Raw genomic sequence first — 19,531 nt, forward strand, 5'->3', positions numbered from 1 at the left:
TGCCCTATTATGTTACCCATTATGCTATTTTATATAAAGAAATGTGTTTCCTCACCCAGGTACAAAGGATTCCGGATGTCGACTTAATGAAATAGAATATAAATAATGAAATATGTACGAGCCATACTTACGGGTCATTAGACTTCGGTATCAGCGTCCCAAGTTCCTTGATTCTATAGTTGATGTTGTATCTTCTTCTTCGTTCAACTGGCGAGGAGACAGACAGTTTTCATGTTACCGTAGTTCATGGGAACAGGTGACCTTTGACCTTCGGTCCTGCACAGGGCCATTGGTCCTGATCCTCGGTGTGGTTATGTGTGATGCTAGGCTGCCGTGCCAGTGTACAGCAGGCTATGCCTAAGCATAGTGGTTCCCAAAGTGGGGGGGGAGGGGGGGGTGGCACAGAGAGGAGGGGGGGCACAGTGCTGGGTCATGTGTGTATGTGTGGGAAGGGTTTGGGGTACGAAGAATGTTTTACTGATGTTCACTGATCACGCAATGGGTGTGTGTCTCTGTTGGACTTAAATTACCAAAGGGGGCCCAGACCGAAAAAATTTTGTGAACTACCACCGGCTTGTGTAACCCAGTTCCTCACATGAGCATCTTGTGATGAGGAAGCCCTCTTTTATCAATAAAGTTTTTTCCCGGAAAAATCTGCCAGCACAGCTTTGATTAACTGAATGCCACTCACTGATTGGATTGGATCACATGACAGATGGTACACCGTACAAAATCATTCAAATCCACTCGGACAGTACCAATCCAGAGCCGGGTCTTATCATACTGATTAGAGAGGAATCCAATTAATGTCCTGTCCCCTTGACTAATTCCCCATAACCCCCCCTCCCCCAAATGAATGTCATCTTTCTAAAAGATCATAGTTACAGCTCTTATTATTTCATGTAAAACTAACCCTTTAATGAAAGCTCACTTATCACTTCATAAAATCCCTATGAGAAATGCAATAGTTTTCTTGGATTATACGTTCAACCAATAAAACTGTTCTTATATAAAGTTGAGTTGTATGACTTGCAGTCTGTTAAAGCCCAAATTGGAGACTTTAAATGCCCTAGCGAAATCTACATTGCAGTGTCATAATACAGCACTAGGTGGCAGTAAGGCAACCCTTTGTCTTTTACTAAGAAAAATTCTCAAGGCAGATACACAAGACATTGTGCTAATGGATTACAGTAAGCATATTTACATAATGCCAATTAGTGCGCATTATTACCAGTTTGACTATTTAGAAAACACTTTGCTCTGCTAAGAAGCTTAGTAGTTATTTTGTTTATAAGACTGTATGAGCATAAACAGTACTTCCCAAAATTTTGGGTGGGGTAAGCTTACTCTGCTTATAAAAATAAAACAGAAACTGCATAATATGAGTAGTTTAAAACTACAATGATAAATATTTCATGAAGTGAATCACATGATTATAAAGTGGCAATGTTGAAATCTTAGTTTTCATGGAAAAATAATCTTACTTAAATTATGGTTGTCCTTTTTCTGTCTCTCTTTGGCAAGAACTCTAGTGTCCAGTTCTGTAAGACAAGAAAAACAGGAGGTTGGCATGAGAAAAAAAAAAGAAAAAAAGAAAAAGCATAACCTAAAGTACCCCTGCTGAACAAGGCATTAAACTGCACATACTGCGATTCTTCTCAACTCTCAGACAAACAGCGTATATGACCCCTGACCTCTGTGGCAGTGAAAGGCCTTTTCTGCACTGAAACCACGGCAGAGAATGCAGGGACAGACTGCTCTGTTTTTTCGGGATCGCTACACATTTGCTAACACTGAAAACCGCCCCTGCCCACAAATTATCTCGGCTTCCAAAATTTGCTGATGCACCACAAAGGGGGAGAAGAGCCCTCCAGCCCTCGAATCCACATACTTCCAAATGATATAATTGGGACCTTTGATTGGATTTCTCAATTCACTTTTGTTGATTAAATAAGGTCACTTAAACTCTGTGTAACGACCCATTGTCTGGCCGTGCACTTGCATTAAAAAGACAGTAATTCACTTATGTTCTAGCTGGAGTGAAAACGATCTGCAGGCATCCCTTCTATTTCCTAAATCAATTAGGTTTACTCCATGCATGACATTCATATTTTAAAAAAAACGGGCACAAAGTGTGCTTTGTGTCTGTTCCAACAGACACGGACAAGTAGTACATGCATCCCCACACTGGCCTGAACCACTGATAATGAAGTGTGTGTGTGTGTGTGTGTGTGTTAAGGGGGGTACCATTCCAAGTCAAACACTAGTTTTTTTCATAAGAAATGGCTTGCACTTGGTTGTTGTTGTTGTTGTTGTTGTTTTTACCTTTAATTTAATATACTAAGGCCTGCTATTTTTGTTCCATATGTATGTTGACATAGTGGTCATTTCAGGTGTCACTGACCACTCAGACCATAGACTCTCATTCATTTTGCTTTGCGTGTACTCTAACTCCAAGCTGCACAAAACTTTTGCAACACATAAAATTCAAAACACTCATGTACTGGAAACTAGATGGCTCACTTTTGTTCAAGCATGCACCCTTTAAGTTTACCAAAATGTTTTTTACCATATGTTTCCTAGCTACAAACTTTGTTTTCCGTTTCTTTTCCAATGCACTACCATTTTTTTAAATAACCAATTTAAATTTCTGAAATTAAACCAGAAATGACACCCAATTCAGCAGCATTGCATAAGAGGTAAGGGGAAAGTCTTATCACCAGAAGGTTGCCAGTCTGATTCCCAGGTGGGGTGCAGCCATTTTATTTCCTTGAGCAAAGTATTTAAGTAAGCCAGGTGTTAACCTGAATCGTTTCAGTAAACACACAGCTGTATACTGAGTAATTAAAAATGTTATCTGTGTAATCAAGCATCTCGTGTTGTTAGCAGTAAAGCAAGCGTCGTTTCATGTCAAGCAGCTCTTCAGATTTGATTAAATACCGACTGAGACGCAGCAATCGCGATTCTGCGGGCGGAAGAGCGCAAATAAAAATAAAAAAACAAACACACACATAGCTAGCGGATTGTACGGGGACGTTTTGGCACTCGCAGCATCGGCACAATCAATTTGCGACGAAAGTACAGCTAAAGATCAATGACGGTGTCCTGCAATGTGGGTAATGGACCATGGAGAGCAAATGAGAGGGATTCCCTTGTTGATAATCAGTCAAGCTCCGCGCGCCAGTCAGCGTTGCCGAGCGCGTGCGCTGGCTGCTGATCCCAGAGCAGGGGTACAGCGCCGGCACGGCCGCGCCCCGCCCCGCCCACTGATTGGCAGACAGGGGAATACATTATCGGACCGCGAGTTTTAATAACGTCCCAGTGATTTATGGCCGCTGAAAGGCTACACGCTTGTAATGCCCTTTGTCTTCATTTCAGTCACTTCCCAGTAGGTTTGTCTTCAAAACACTCATTAGACGGATGGCCGATGCTTGTAATGTCCTTGTTATTGCCGTTTTTTTAAAAAGGTAAGCAATAAAATCAATGAAATCATCTGAAGACTGAGACAAATACTTGTTCAAAATGTAAACGATCATTTAAACTGACAGTTACTATGAATGTTGCTCTTCATTTTTTTTTTTTTTTTTTTGTGTGTGTTGGTTAATTTCATACTATTCTAAATGTAGCTGCTCAGCAGAAGCTTGAAATGTGCGACACCTGCGCAAAGCCCTGTCCAAAGACCCTGGCCTCAGAGCGGCGGCATCGGCTAGTGAAGTCATGTGATGTGATGCGTACCTGTGACTTCCTGTTTTATAGTGGGGTTTGTGGGACATGAAGCAGGTGTCATTCCGTTATTAGCGGCAGGCATACCTTGGTCACCGCCGTACACATCCAGCATGCCGCTGTTCAGAGAGACCTTGGGGAGAAAAAGAGAGAGAGAGAGAGAGAACAAGAGAGAGGACGTTAGTCTGGGGTGTAAGGATCTGCCAATAACTTCAAGCATTAGCATTTCTCTTCATAAATACTGTGTGGTGATTTAGTTTCTGTGGGTTGCCAGATTAAAGAAAATGACAAACACTTGAATTCAATTGTGGGTCAGATGTAAGGACAAATACTGACAGAATCCAAACCAAAGGGTAATAATTGTACATATCAAACAGAACTCTGTAAACACAGTTATTATCACATCTACAAAACAATAACAAAACTTACATTTTCTAAACCAATGCTATTTTTCCCCAAAAAAATTTTCCCCTTTAAATAATTTAAATAAATTCTGGAGGTGTGAAAAATGCTTTGAAGTCAGAGAGGCTGTGGATGTCAAAAGTTGACTGCTCTCATCCTCCAGTGACCAGTTTTTCCCGCCCCAGGGCCTAATGGTTTGAGTGACGGATGAGCGGAACCCTTGATGTCTCTTTCCCCAGGGATAGGGTCTGTAGCTCCGCCCACTCTGCCGAGGTCACTGCCTTTCTGTTACCAATGCCGCCATCGTGAGCTCCCTGACACTCAGACGACCTGTGACCGCGGTCTGCTGTTGTTCTGATTAAAATAGCGTTCGGGATGAAAGGGGCTCCTCTCCAGACGACTCCAAAACTTACGACCGCTGATTACTTGTGCTTTCCCCTACATGTGAAGCTCCCGTTTTTTGGTCCAGCCTTAAATCTATGATCTTAATTTTCATCCACTCAGGAGGGGGGTCTGACTCCCTGTAACATGGAGGAGTCAGAAGAAGAGAGGAGCTTTACTTCAGATTGAATTCAGCATGCGGCTTTGCCTTGGAGACTCTGTGCAATATCTCCATTCCTTTCCTGTGCGATATTAGTTTTGTCTGCGCTGTCATCCTGTATGTTTCCATTTTGTTTGCACACCCTGCTGTATGTTAGGTTTGTTTGCTGCATATCCTTCTTGTGTAACAGTACACTTTTGTCTGAAGGTTAACACAGTCTTGTAACTGGCCCGACATGAAAATGACACGTGAGCTTCTTTCAGTATTGAATTTGTGGACGTCCAGTTTGTTCATCCTCTCGCGTCCAAAGCCAAAAAAACAAGCTCAGCGCAGAGTGAAACGTTTCGGACCGTAACGCCACCGTCGGCAAGGTTACACCCATCACTTAAGCCCCTCCCCTTCTGCGTTCAGGTGTGCTGATGCGGCGAAAAAGATGCCGTGCGCTGTACCCCGCGCCTAATTACGATTAACAGACCCACCTGAGCGTGGCGTCTTTTTGAGAACTCCCCAGGGAGCGAGGGTTCTGCCTGAGAGCTGTTCTGAGCTGAGCTACACCCCCCCATCCCTCCTCCCCCCCTGCTCCCCTCCCACTCACCAATACTGAGAATCTTTCTCAAATGCATGCTGTCATGTTCTCCTTCTGAGTTTCTTCTAAGACTCCTGCTACTGCAAAAGGCTCAGCTCTAATTGTTCTCTGGGATTATGAGACCTTAGATGTGATAAGTGCCTCTATTTTCCTGCGTGCAACTTGATTTGCTTCATATCGGGTAACCCGCTGGGTAACAATGACACTTAGCTCTCCAATAGACTGAGAAGTGGCTAGAGTTTATCTTGGTGTAGGTTGCAAACATTTCCATGTGTGTACGTAGTGTAAATATCCCAGGTCAAATGAGTGGTTTGTAATTTTATTCTGAATTGGCCTGAAAAATGACAATATGCAGCAATAAGAAAGTCAATAAATATGGACAGGGAGTGTTTTGACTTATCACATCTGGAGATAATGTTTGAATATCAACACTGTCCTGACATTGATACCAACTCACTGGGAACACCTAATTTGTTTAAATTTTCTGTCTTTTAGTTTTATTTTGTTATACTGTTCTGTTTAAATTCAATGACATGCTCATAGGGTTCTACTAAAAGGAGAAAACAGGCTTCAGAACTTAGCCTTTTGACCTGCAGTGTCATAAATACTCCTAACGCTAATTTGAACCAGTTTTTGTCACACTACAAGCAAACATGGGCAACACATTAAGAAGAAAGGGTACCAGAAGGCTCCTCTGTGTCTGCATAGAGGAACCCTGTCTAGTTCAAGGGTTCTTTGTCAGGCCAAATTGTTCAATTTTGGGATCTTTCACACTTTTCACACCTAACTTGCCATAGAGGGTTCCATAAATAACTAAAAAGGGCTCTCCTATGGATACGAGCCAAAGAAGCCTTTTTTTTCCCTGAGAGTGAACTTATAACCCATCACTGGCATCTCAAGTTTAATTTATAAATACCCTGAGGGGAAAATGTCTTAACTCTCAGTTCTTAGGGCATAAGTTAACTATTGCCCTCAGAAATGATCCATTGATTATACTAATAAAAAATTTTTTAAATAAATGGTGAAGGAACAGTTTTGCCAAGTGTAAGGAAGAGTCTGTGATCTCAAAAAACCAACTGAAGCATTAAATCAATTTCAATACTTTCTGTCAGGTTAAATCTGCCTAAATCTTATAAACCTATTTGTTCTCCTTTTTCTTCCGTTTTCTCACATCCGAGGATATTCGCAGGTGACACTATAGATGCCGCTGAATTCATTATATCACAGAGAGGGACTTCAACAGATTCATCACATTGTCTTTCTGCTCATGTTAGCGGTATAGAGTAATGGTGTCATAAAACAGGCCTTGCTCTGTTTCTAATTAATCCCAAACAAATAGAACAGAACTAATAAGTCACAAGTTACACTTCTGTAACTGTGTGATCACTAGATGGGCCAAATGGCCTGTTCTCACTGCCAAATATTTGAATATTCTTCAGTTCAAACAATACTTTGGCACCCCACCACCTCCCCCCAAATGTACTTTCTGCAATTTTTATTCTACACTCCCCTAAATATTTGGCTTGAACTAAATTCGTGAAATGTGTTAATCAGTACTGCAAGTGAAAAGTGTTGAGTAATAATTTTTTTTCCCAATACTTACATTGTTTTGCATTAGGATGTTGGGTTCCATGCGTCCCAACCCGTCATCTTGGAAACCGGATTCAAGGCTAATTAAGTCGTCAATAACTTCGTCCATCGGAAACTAAAAAGAAAAATAATTACAGCGTGCACTTGTCGTTCTTGTTAACAGTCTTCTAGATATTATACTTTTTTCTTTTTTACTTCTTCTGTTGCTGCATCATCGTTAATATAAAGTTCACATGTATGAAGATATGACCGAGAGCGGGGGTTGGGGGGGGGGTATATTCTGGAATCCTAATCCAAAAGGGGGGCTGGGGGGAGGGTGGGGGGGTGTCAGGTGACTCACCTCGCTGTCGTGACTGGCGGCGAGCGTCAGCAAGGTGACGGGGCTCCCCGGGGTGCTGCCATCGCCGTGCACGGGGGGCAGGTGCCCGTTCCTCATCGGCGGCTGCCCCGGGTGCGGGTGGTTCACCGGGTGGCCCTGCCCGCCGATTTTGGAGCCCAGGGTCAGGTACTGCTTCACCTGCTGCGCCTGGGCCTGGTGGAGGTGGAACTTGGGGTTCTCCAGGTGGCTCTGTACCTGTGCCAAACAGACGCGGTCAGTTCGTACTGTCCCCAAGGACGGAGTGTAGCACAGTGGGTAAGGAACTGGGCTTGTAACCGAAAGGTCGCAGGTTCGATTCCCGGGTAGGACACTGCCGTTGTACCCTTGAGCAAGGTACTTAACCTGCATTGCTTCAGTATATATCCAGCTGTATAAATGGATACAATGTAAATGCTATGTAAAAGTTGTGTAAGTCGCTCTGGATAAGAGCGTCTGCTAAATGCCTGTAATGTAATGTAATGTCCCCGACACCAGCCTTGTGCTCAGTTCAGCTCACAACTCAGACAGCCACAGTTCCACATAAACTGTTCTTCTCCATGGCCGGAATTCAATCACCATGTGCCCTTACCTGTGACTCACAAATAAATGCGGGAGCACTATTTCCTGAATTCCACGACATTGCATTATCTTACTTTAAATTACTTCGTCTGTCCAACTTTTGAAATACACAGGCACTTTTAAGTCAGTTATTGTCAGACATTGATTGAATCCAGGCAAATATGTATGGACAAGCAAAGTCAACTATTGACAACTGTTATCCCACAAGCACAAAAGCCATTAATACTTGCTAAAAAAGAAAAAAAAGCATTGCTCCTCCTGAGAACCAATAACTATCCTGAGAGCTTCAACTTCATCAGGCAGCAAAATAAATCTGGATTCAGGGTTAAAAAATATTTTTGGCAATTATTTACTGTAACCTGATATGACCTGTTATCCTGAACATCACTTTCACGTGGTTTTTGAATCCACAAACACTGACAGAACTGTACAAATCAAGTTGTCTTCACATGTTTAAAAAGTTGATTCTTCAGACAATGATGGAAAATGCACAAGCCACTTTGCACGATTTAAATGAAAAGCTGATGTAATGACCTACTGCAACCAACCAATCGAAATAAGCTAATTATAAAATCGCATTAATTTCACATTTTCATCTCCAGTAAATTTTCCGGATTATTTTTCTTGTTCATTTTTTTAAAAAATGGATTGAAAACCAAGGCGCTCTGTTAGCATCTGTTCGAACTCGACGTGTCTTTTCGAAGTCCTTACATTCGAAACTCTGGCACTGTCCCGCATCTTGTAGTAGCTGCAGTCGGTTAAGTGTGGCATTCTCAGCGCAAATGTCTTCAGTTTGGTGTTTAAGAACTTTTGTAGGATCCCAGGGTATGGCCTTCTTCTCAAGCTGGCCCTTAGCGACTGCCCATTGAGAACCTCAGCAGGGCATTTATAAACTAGCCAGGCACGCTAAGTGACCTAATTAGTTGAGGCTAGGTCATCCCTCTATTGTGTGCCATGATAAGCACTTCAAACAGAAAACTCAGAAGATTACTTCAGTTCGTTCGGAACAGGGTATCTGAACTTTGTATACAGCATTAATTTGCTGGAACCACCCTTTTTTTCTATTTTGCAAGAAAACGGGCCAATCGCAAACTTGCCCTTTCCTTGCGGGGCAGTCAAACACAACAAGCTGGTTGTTCTCCGTGGTTTTTAAATAACCTCGCAGCCATTTTTACCACGGCACATTGTGGCTCATTGTCTGGTGTGTAAGGCTAAAGAATAACTGAAATGAGCTGTTCTCTAATCTGATTTCAGTCTGCTGTATATCTTCAACCCTATATATAGAGGAAAACTGTTTTCTCTTGTCTTTCTGTGTTCCATGTCATCAATGGGTGATCTTCACAAAGCGCATCATTGTAGCAAGTTGGTAAGTGCCAGTGAATGATTGCTGAAATATTTTTGGAAGCATCACAAAAAGAATGGCAACATCTTGCTTAAGCACACAAAGACACACACACAAACACAACCAACACAAGAAAAGCATTGATCGGTCTTGGCCAGAGAGTTATCTTCAATCAACAGCTGTCTGGCCTAGTGTAGCTGCCACCATCTTATCAAGTTGTTGATTTGTCTCTTAATGGTTTAGAAAGTGAATTAGATCAAGCCTAGATTGAGCCTATAACCTTCTGGTGATGAACCTAGTTCATTGACCACTGTGCAAGACTCCTAATGGACATGCAATGCAAAGCTCGCTATGACGACAAGCCCCTCCCTTCAGTTTCCCTTGCTGTTATAGTACAGTACAAAATGTTAAATAAAGGTAGCCATTGTGATGTCACTGCACTATATCTAAAACACCATTGTGATGTCACGGTAATATATCTGGAAAACTATTGTGATGTCACTGCACTATATTGGAAAGGCTTTCCATTTGCATTTGCTACTGGAATTTCTTGAAGAGAGCAAATAAACAAACATGCATTCACTTCTGTTTTTTTTTTTACAGTCAAAGGCCAAACAAGCAACCTGCCTTCTTTCTCTCCATTAAGATTTCTCCAGCACATTACAGAACCAAATTTTTTTGTCCTTGGCTTACATTTTCTGTGAACTGTCAATGCAGGAGACATGCTTATTAAGCAGTTAAGAGTCTAATTGAATTAACTGATAGTTCTTCAATGAGTAATGCAATCTGAACAATGGCCTGTCTGTGGGTGGAAACCAATAGGAATCTTAACAACAACAATGGCAAGATACAGTTAAATGCAAACGTATTGGGGCAGTGGCACAGTTTTTGTTGTTTTAGCTCTGTACTCCAAAATATTGTATTTGAAATAAAAGAATGAATATAAGGGAAGACACTCAGCATGTGTGTCTATGAGTCGCAGACTTCAGCCAGTCATCAAACGCAAAGGATTTGCAAAGTACTAAATGTGATGACTTCACTTCAGATTATGTTAATTTGTCCGATTACATTTGGTCCCCTATATTGGGGGACCATGTATTAAAAAGGCTGTGATTCCTGCTGGGATCACCCGATATGGATGTAAGCCGACAGTCTGCACTTTAATCTCATGTTCATTGTTTTATTTCAAATCCACTGTGTGTATGTGTGTCTGTGAGTGTGTCTGTGACTGTGTGTGTGTGCGTGTGTCTGTGAGTGTGTCTGCATTTGTGTGCGTGCGCGCATGTGCATGTGTGTGTGCATGTGTGTGTGTGCGCGCGTGCATGTTTGTTGGATATGTACACAGTTTGTTGATTATACAGCCTGTAAAAGGGAATCCACAGAGGCCTCAGCAGGTGTGAAATCCGTCTTCATTGGCTTCCTCTACGCACTTGTTGTTTAATTATGTGTGGCTGTTGCTGTCAAATAAACACCTGTGACATTTTACTCCTTTCGACAAATATTTCACAAATTAAACAAATGGTGTGAAAGAATTCTCGTGGCGGTTTTTCAATTAGTGTTTGTGGAATGTGATTTTAACTGCTTCCAAAGTGTGTTGCAGTATGAAGGGTAGAACAATAACTGTTGCATCTTTTTCATAATTTCTTTTTTTTCCCCGATGGCTCAGTTTCACTTTCAAGTTTTCATAATTTCTGGAAAATTTGAAGTGCCAGGCCACAGGAGCATTGCGACACCGTGACTGTCCTCAGCTCAATTTGATAAAATGAACTATATCCTATATTTAATATATGAATTCTATATTAAGAAATCAATGCAGAGAACTAGCTCTAATGAGTATGTTGGAAAATGGTCTGTTACTCAAATTCAAAATCAATGAAATATCAATGAAGTCATAACCAAATTTTGAAGTTCCCATTACTCTTCCTGTTTTTTCACCCTTTTCTTTTGATTGTGGTCATTTCTAGTAAGTTATCTCAGAACCAAGGAAACTTCCCCTCAGTGTGTGATTCACACAGTATACATGGACAGAACTTTCAATATTTGCTTGTACGTGATTAAGCATATGCTGTCTGCCTAAACACAAAGATGAAAATGCTATCCTTTCTAAATCATCCCTGTCAGCAGTTTAGATGCATGTTGCCTTTGTGATTTAAATATTTAGTGGCATCTGACAAGTACACGCTTTCATTTCAGTCCCCACACCTAGATCTCCTTTTAGCAACACCTACTAACCTTGTTACATCTGCTTGCTCTGTAAATCACACAATAAATTAATCACAAAATGTAAAGATAGAAAAATAATAATGATCAGTTTTGAAGTTTTGGCTGACTATATTTGGTAAATTTAGCTGTGATATTGAGATATTTTTCACAGATTCCTGACTGGATTTAATTGACATCTGTTTTTGACAACTTTGACATAACAATATGGCTGAACTAGTAAAAACATAGTTAAACAAATTAAAAAACCGACTCTAGAATGCATACAGCTGTACTTTGTTTAACAGTGAAGATGTCTTAGTCTCAGCAATGAAAGTTATCTTGATTGTGTCTTTCTCCAGCATTGCTGAAAATGCGTTAATTGCTTAAACCATGCTGGGAACACAGGAAGTCATTTCACTTCTCGTTATGAATAATATTAATTATCTTGCAGATGTATGCAGCTGATATAAAATGTGTTAGAGCTACTATTAATTTTGCGAAAGCATTGATACGCTAGATGTACAAACAGGATGCAGTCTCTGAAGCCACAGAAGATCTTCTGTGGCTTCAGAGATAAGATATCATATATTTGGAATCAGCAGTGTACTTTACAAAGGGTAGGATGCACAAAGATAACAGAACAATGTAAACAGGAAGGAAATACACTGTCTTCAAAATCAAAGTAATGATCTTAGTGATTCTAATGATCATGAATATTAGATACTACAAATATTCATTCTAAAAACAGATTTTAATGCTTTTTTCAGTTTAGAGTGCTTAAATATTTTAAAACCACAAGCCTCTAGAATGTAATGAATGCCGTCTACAAATCTTGCACTAATGATCCGAACACCATATCAAGTGCATAGAAATTCAACAGGAAAAGTACTACATTTTGCTCACAGCAAGGTTACGACATCCAATTTCTATCATTAATAATGCGGATACCGGTATGATCTTTAAATTGAATAGGGCGGCACACGCTTGAATTACCTTATGGAGGTGAATTAAGGTGAATTATCGACTCTCTGCTCCACGTGCTGCATTTCAAGTCCTTGGGGAACGGTTAATGGTGGTGAGTTAAATAAAAATATTGCTCAACTGCGTGTCATTGCTTGTCCGCCTGTTGCAGTGGTAGTTTCACTTCAGAAAACACTTCGTTGTGAAACAGTGAAATTAATGATTTTGAAATATAAAAGTCATCGTCAACACGACCTTGATCTCAGCTCCAGCTTCCTCTTTGGGTTTTCACGGTATGCTAGGTATACTTTTATGGTATACGCTTTAGTCCTGTTATTAATGCACATTCCTGTGCGTGTAAAAGCATTGAAAGTTGTGTGCTGCATTTAAACGCGCACGTTCGCGTGTTAAACAGTACTGCGTTTAATGCTGCGTCATCCTCCGGCCTTGCAGCGTCTGCAAATCGAACGGCTTTGCGTGTAACCACGTATCACAGTTCCTCAACAGGATAACGGAAAAAAAGGCACACATTCTCAAGATTCGTGATGATCGTCAGCAGAAATAATCTCTCCCTTCGAGAAAATCAAAGCTGCTCTCAGCTTAACTCCAATCAAGAGCATGACATTCTCTAATCACATAACTGTGCATGCTTTCTTTTGAATTTGTGTTTGCGGTGGCACAAATTCGTACAGTGCATGGCATGTCCAACAACACGCATCATTTCTGATTATACAGTCTCAGAGCATGGAATCACGCAGTGAACAGGCTTATCTGTGATTGCATTGTGTGACCTAAATCACAGTCAGTCACCACCACTCTCATTCAGTTTCTCACTGGTGCTAATCGCTACCGACGGTGCAGGGCATCTCAGTTCAGGTTAATATTGCTCAGTGTTAATTTAGCAGGGTTTACATGATTTGAACAGAGATCGAACTTGCTCCTGCAGAGTAAAAATGCACTCTGTTAGTGTTGATTTAACACTGAGTATTCGACGGTGACACTCCCCCTCCCATCTGTGTTGGTAGCACCCAGCCCTAAACTGCCGGCCTACGCCACGTTCTCTCCGATGCGGTAAAGACGTAAAGGTGGCGCGTTACCTACCGGCAGCAGCTGGATTTCCGTCAGAGAGATCACTTTAACCAGGCAGCAGCAACTCATCGCGTCCAGTTCGGTGGCGACAAGGCGACAGCAAGAGAGGGAACGGCGAAGAAGAGAAAAGAACAACGGAGCACGTCGGAGAAAGAGAGAGGGATGTGGTCACAGCGGGACAGGAGAGGTGGCGGAGTTACTCAACTCCATCGGGGGGGTGTGGGGGGGGGGGTTGCCCTAGGATGCGTTTCCTGAGTGGCCCTGCACGGAGAGGAAGGAACGACACAGCAACTTTGGGAGGAACAGGCTTCCTACCAGCGCGTTCTTTTTTACGCACCCCCCAGAGAGGGTTCAGCACGGGGAGGCCAAAAGGCCCAGCGAAAGTTCAGATGGGGTTGGGGGATTCGGGGGACTGGGGTGTGGGGGTGGGGGGGGGGGGGCAGAACGTGTTCCTCCATGCCCCCATGTTCCTGACACTCGGTCCGGGCAGTCTGACTCAGCACATTCCCCTTCTGAGTACCTGAGGTATCTCTCGAACACCCGCTTCCTGTTTCTGTCCCGCTCGAGCCCCGAAAACGGGGGGGTTGGGGGTTGGGATGGGGGGGGTGCTCGCTGGAAGCTGCAGAGGAAGAGCGCGTCCCGAACGCGGCAGAACAATGCCGTGGCAGAGGTCACGCGGAGGTCAGAGTGCAGGCACGCTCGGCCTTCTTTTTCGGAAAGGAGATGTGGAGCCAAAATGGGGGTGGAGGGCTGCAATGACACACTAACCCCCCTATACCAACACACACACAGCGCCTACAGTTACTGTAAAAACTATCCACAATGATGAAAGCAAACATTAAGCAAGCATTACAGGAACAAGATCTTTAAAAAAAAAAAAAAGATACACATCACAAAGAACAAACTTGCGAAAAATATCTTTTTTGGTTTTTTTTGTATGAACTTAATACAAATTTAATGTGCAACATCCCCTGATGGATGGTTATCATGTAGTCAACAACATCATGAGGACACGTCCATGAAATTTTAAGAACCTTCTGTGTACTGACTTTTCTGGTTCCTTGAATATTTCTGACATTTTCCTGGGGCACAGTAGTTAACATGGATGGCCAATCTGCCATCCCACTGCTTTTATAAGTGGACTAACACAACAGAATAACGGGAACGCGACTGCAGAATGGACATCCAGGAAACCGGACAAGCGCTGTTGGAAATGTTTCATGGCCGTTCTATCCGTATATGTTCTGGGAACCAAAATGACTTTTTCTGCCAAGTCTCCATTCTTGGAAAACTGCTCTTTCGCCGCAGCAATCATACATTAGGTTTTTTCGCAGAAATGATCTTTTTGCTGTTAAAAATAAATTTAAAAAAAAACAGAATTTCCTGCATCTTCTCCTATTCCGCTGCACAAGAAATCCAGCTGCGTGAGCACACGGGATTACATAATCCACGAACGCAGCAAGTCTGGCCCAATTTACAGTTTGTCGATACGCGAGCATGATGGACAGCCAAATTGCTTTTGACACACGTAATCGAGCCTGTCGCAGACGATTACGCGTGCGGTTGACGAGGCCAACTGTACGGCACATTATAATGACTGCACTTTAAACGCATCGGTAAACATGGCATCTCGACAAGGCAGCGACAGCACGCGTTAATGTTCTATTTAGCCGGCGATCAACTTGCATCTTTTCCGTCTTACAGTAACACTGCATGTCATGCATTCTGTGTCTGTGACATTTTAATTGGCCGTATCCTCAGACACCAAAGAGACTTTTATGTTGTTATTATTGGGTTTTTTTCCCCCGTTTTTTTTTTTTTTTTGCAGTAGGAAATGCTTGAGACAAATTCTATTTAGTGGCTGTGGCATCACCAGGAACCCTCTTTGAACTAAATGGCTTTTGACTCTGATTCCGCCATTGAATTAAAATTATTTACATTTGTGGACATGACATTTTAATGACTCCTGTGTAATTGAGTGAAACTCCAGGGGGGGAGGGGAGAGGGAGGGGGGGGGGGAGGACACAGCCAAAGAGAGCATAAATCTTTTCTTTCTTTCATTAAGTCGCATGATATACCATTCAGCTCGTTAGCTTCCACTGATGATTTATTTAATCGTTTATTTAGTTTGGTTAGTTTGTCAGTTGCGTTTTTTTTTTTTTCGTATTTGATTTTTTTTTTTTCTTTTTTCCTTTTTTATTTGCACGGAGGAAGTTTTAAGTCTGAATAACAGACGGGGGGTAGGGGGGGTGATATCAGGATCCCCGCGTGGATCTCCGTACCGCAGAGGCCCTTTGGATGGTGTTTACCCCCGGCGAAGAGCCGGCCGTGGTTATTTCCGCGCTCTGTCGGGACCGGGCTCACCTTTGTTAGTTCCACATACAACATCTATAAAACATGAGAGACTTCCTGTAAGAGCCGGGGCCCGCTTCTGAGACGAGACTTCAAAGTTCGGCGCCCACATCTGAGGGCTGTTTTATCCGAGTAGAAAAGGAATGCGTGATATCTGCCACGCTTTAATGATTTGTATATAAATTAAAGATTACAGCGATTTTAGCCCTATTTTGTGTGCCAAAGAGTTTTTTAGGTGCTCGGGCTGAATCGGATATACAGACCACTGTATGACTAATATCTTTAGTTGTACAAAATCAGGGACTGTACGCAGGCCAGAATATTGCAGAAAATGGAAGGTATTCATGCTGTGGCTTTCTTTCCAAAATTACTTCACCGTGGGTCTTGAAGGGCCTCCTCAGTCTGGCAGAGTACACTAATGTAGACAAATTGTGCTCAAACCCAAACTTTTATTTCAGCAAATGTTTAGCATTTCTTCCCAGCCGTATTCAACAGATTGTCTCTGAGTAATGAGTAATTAAGGTCTGTTCACTTAGAACATTTCAAAACCAAAGAGCAACTTTCAAACCTCTTTGAAAATCATCTCTCTTTTTTCAACGCCGTGAGACACTAAATCATAATTACCCCTAATTCCCATTTGTCACATCTGTTTCTGCGACTGGTTTGAACAAGGGAGGTGTCCCCTTATTGGCCACTTGCCAAAACCAAAGAAACGCTCGCAAGCAAAAAAAGCACTGCAGACATGACCGCCAGCCATTTTATGTAAAACGATTTCAAACGCACTAACAGGGTCTATCCCAGTCCTTTCAGAAGAGATGCAGTTAGAAGGAATAAAGTAATATGATTTTCCCTTCTTAAATCAATTTTGAACTCCCCGACATGAATCACAAAAGGGCCCTTCAGATGGCAACCTGAAGGCTTCACAGACTTCATTAGTTCCCAGCTCTCCAATTAGCACGGAGATGGATTTGACCGTAAATCAAGCGCGAGCTCGCCAGCGTTCTCTTTGTGAGCAGCGCCACGTCGCTCACAAACCGCTGAATCCATCCACGGTACCTTTTTTATTGGACCCAACGTGCCGCTTGGAATGTCTTCCCTGTTTCTCAGAACCCAGCGCTTGCCGCTTGGCCGTGTTCATTTTTGTTATGGAATTATACGGCCGACTCTGGGAAAAAGCCACCAGGAAAGTTTGATTCCATTCTTGGGGGGGGGGGGGAAGGAAATCTGATCTCTTGTAAAAAAAAAAAAAAAATTCAAAAAACTTTCTAAATTCTCCCTGAGATTAGTTTCTGATCTTAACATTAAATGTCAGATGTTTTCTCTGTGCGCCAATAACTCGATTAATAACTTCTCCACCTCCCTTCAGTTTTACGGAATAGGTACACAGGGGGAGCAGTGGCTCATGGGGAAGTCTCAGTGCAGTGGACGCAGCTTGAAAGACTCCTAAAATAATTAGAATCTCTTAACTGTCCCAGGTTTAGGGGAACTGGAGAGAATTTGTGTTTTCAGCCCTCTTTAATCTCCAAGTTTTTTTTATGGGTGAAGAAGACGAACGGTGAAAATTTCACACCTGGAGCAAGGAATCGATGATAAAAAATTAGGAAGTGTTCAGCGTGCTTTTGATTAAAGAACAAGAGCAATCTCAGGGGGTAGGCTAAATTGTGTGTAGCGGGCCAGTAGGCAAAGCTCAGGGAAAAAAATGTGAGTGTATATTTCAGCGAGACTATTTTAAAATTTTTTTAAATATAGAAATTCAGTTTGTGAGCTCCTCTTTGAGAAGCCGTGTTTGGTGATCTGTAAAGTACATCCAGACGTTTTCTGAATTAATCAGAATTTTTAGACTAAACTCATTATGAATTCTTTTATCACTCAACATGTTGAGATAAAACTAATATTATTCAGCCACTGTGCGAATAATTTTGTTCATGCTCAAAGGAAAATTATCATTATCAGTAGGTATCAGAGCAGTCTTAGTAATTGCACTGTATTACACTAAAAATTACACAGATATTAAGCCATATTCATGAGTTTTGGAGAACAAAGTGTTCCCAGTCTGTGTTTTGTAGAAATCATACCAGACATTTACCTACACTGTAATTACACAGACAGTAGTTATATAAGTGGTATAATAATGCTATAAAATGTTAATATATGATTACATTATTACCATTACATTGTTGCTGTTTTTACACAGATTCTATCGCATATTCTAATTACATGTTTTGTTTTACATGTTTTGTCTTAGTATCCATGGCAACAAACCAACTCACTACCCTTTGTTTGATGCAACTCTTGTTTCTGCGTGCTATTCTGTGGCCTTGTGGTTAGAGTGTGTCCTGTACAAAGTGCTTAGGCAGTATGGAGATTTTGTGTGGGTTCAAGCTGAACATGCAGTAAATAGCTCTTTTCCAAAACTGCTGGATTCAAATGTAGCTCAAGCCTTCACATGAATGCACCAGTCAAAATTAAGGTAGTAGCATTCCACAACTTTCAGTTTTTAGCAGAGTAAAATATATTTAACTTTTTTTTTTTCAAGTGTACACAAAGTGCATTTGTAGGCTAAAGTTTGCCAGCCACTGTTCAAAAGCTTTTCCTGGAGATATATTAATTACACCCTTAATTAGATTTGAGAAAATGAAATAATGCAATAGCTGTTTAATGGGAACTAAGCAGAAAATTGTATCAGCTTTGACCTTACTCGAACCAATAATACACAGTTTAAACTGGTACAAAGGCACGTTTGTGATGCGTATCTCTGAGACATGCCATTTGGATGTAGATGTTGTGACTGATTAAGAGCTGAGGCACTGCCCTTGTGTAGGCTGCATCTCAGCTCATTAAGCCAGGGCGCAAACAGTATAGCAGTGAGAGGGAACTTGGCTCCTGTGCCAGGCCTCGTACACTGAACTGTCTTCTTTTGAGTTCAAGCGCTCGGGCAAAACTGGGCCCTCTTTCACGCTCGTCGCTGAAACAGACCAGCACAATCTGAAGCGTGCCATATCAAATTATCTTGTGCATTAAATTCTGGCTTGCTCCATTTCACAAACATGAATTATGATTTGATGACTCAATCCAGCATTGAATCGTCTTGCATAACTGTGCACACCCGCTCTGCTATAAAAGGGAGTTGAATCGCATGCCAAAAACAGGATCAGACTCCTCATATAGACCCGCAGCGAGGTGAGGTTACCCTTTTCTGGATCACATAACACACTGAAATTGACAATAACAGTATTTCCCAAACTCTCATGATGAAACCTTGTCGCAGTTCCCATTTTCGACCACCAGAGGCCGCCAATTCCCCGTTCCTCGTGTTTCCTAGTGAAGTTATTATTAGTCTCACCTGTTCTTCTCTGAATTTAAGTTCCTTGATCTGTTTGTAATCGCCTGGTCTCAGTGTTTCGCACTTGTATCTGCACTTTCCTTGCCTTTCCTTGTTTTCTTGTGTTTTCTCACGTTTGTGGTCGTTCACTTATGCCTCACCGTGTCACCGTCCCTGCACCCGGGTCTATACACTGAGCCCTGACCACCTGCAGCTTTTGTTTTTATTTTTTTTCGAGGTTTGCGATCACTAAATCATGGCAACACTGGAGAGGGCATATGTTTTTATTATTAGGACTCATCATCGTTGGGGGTTATGTAAAACATGATCCTACTCGGCAAATCAAAGATTGCCAGAGTGGCCAGAATGAAGAGATGAAGCCAGGCAGAGTTAGGCAGATAAGTTAAATGCATAAGAAGACCTTTATTCACTTAAGAGTGGTTCATTAAATTCTGCTAAATTTTTAAATGGTGGTGAGCCCCTAC

At 41.9% G+C, this 19,531-nt stretch overlaps 1 protein-coding gene across 4 annotated transcripts in view; it reads right to left on the minus strand.

Moving 5' to 3' along the window:
• The window catches only part of tfec (transcription factor EC), a 47,878-nt gene that overhangs the window by 4,181 nt on the left and 24,166 nt on the right, over positions 1 to 19,531 (minus strand). Inside the window, exons 1-6 of one of the 4 annotated variants that reach the window (XM_064344840.1) lie at positions 13,385 to 13,555; positions 7,183 to 7,416; positions 6,856 to 6,957; positions 3,736 to 3,856; positions 1,485 to 1,541; positions 132 to 207 (exon numbers count right to left, since the gene is read on the minus strand). In XM_064344840.1, coding sequence (XP_064200910.1) covers positions 132 to 207; positions 1,485 to 1,541; positions 3,736 to 3,856; positions 6,856 to 6,957; positions 7,183 to 7,416; positions 13,385 to 13,441 — 647 coding nt within the window. In that variant the 5' untranslated portion in view covers positions 13,442 to 13,555. Of the gene's footprint in view, positions 1 to 131; positions 208 to 1,484; positions 1,542 to 3,735; positions 3,857 to 6,855; positions 6,958 to 7,182; positions 7,417 to 12,316; positions 12,642 to 13,384; positions 13,556 to 19,531 lie in introns of those variants that run through there. The other 3 variants (XM_064344841.1, XM_064344839.1, XM_064344838.1) reach the window with 3 other exon arrangements.

Source organism: Anguilla rostrata, chromosome 7 (genome assembly GCF_018555375.3).
Source record: "Anguilla rostrata isolate EN2019 chromosome 7, ASM1855537v3, whole genome shotgun sequence".
Lineage (NCBI taxonomy): Eukaryota > Metazoa > Chordata > Actinopteri > Anguilliformes > Anguillidae > Anguilla > Anguilla rostrata.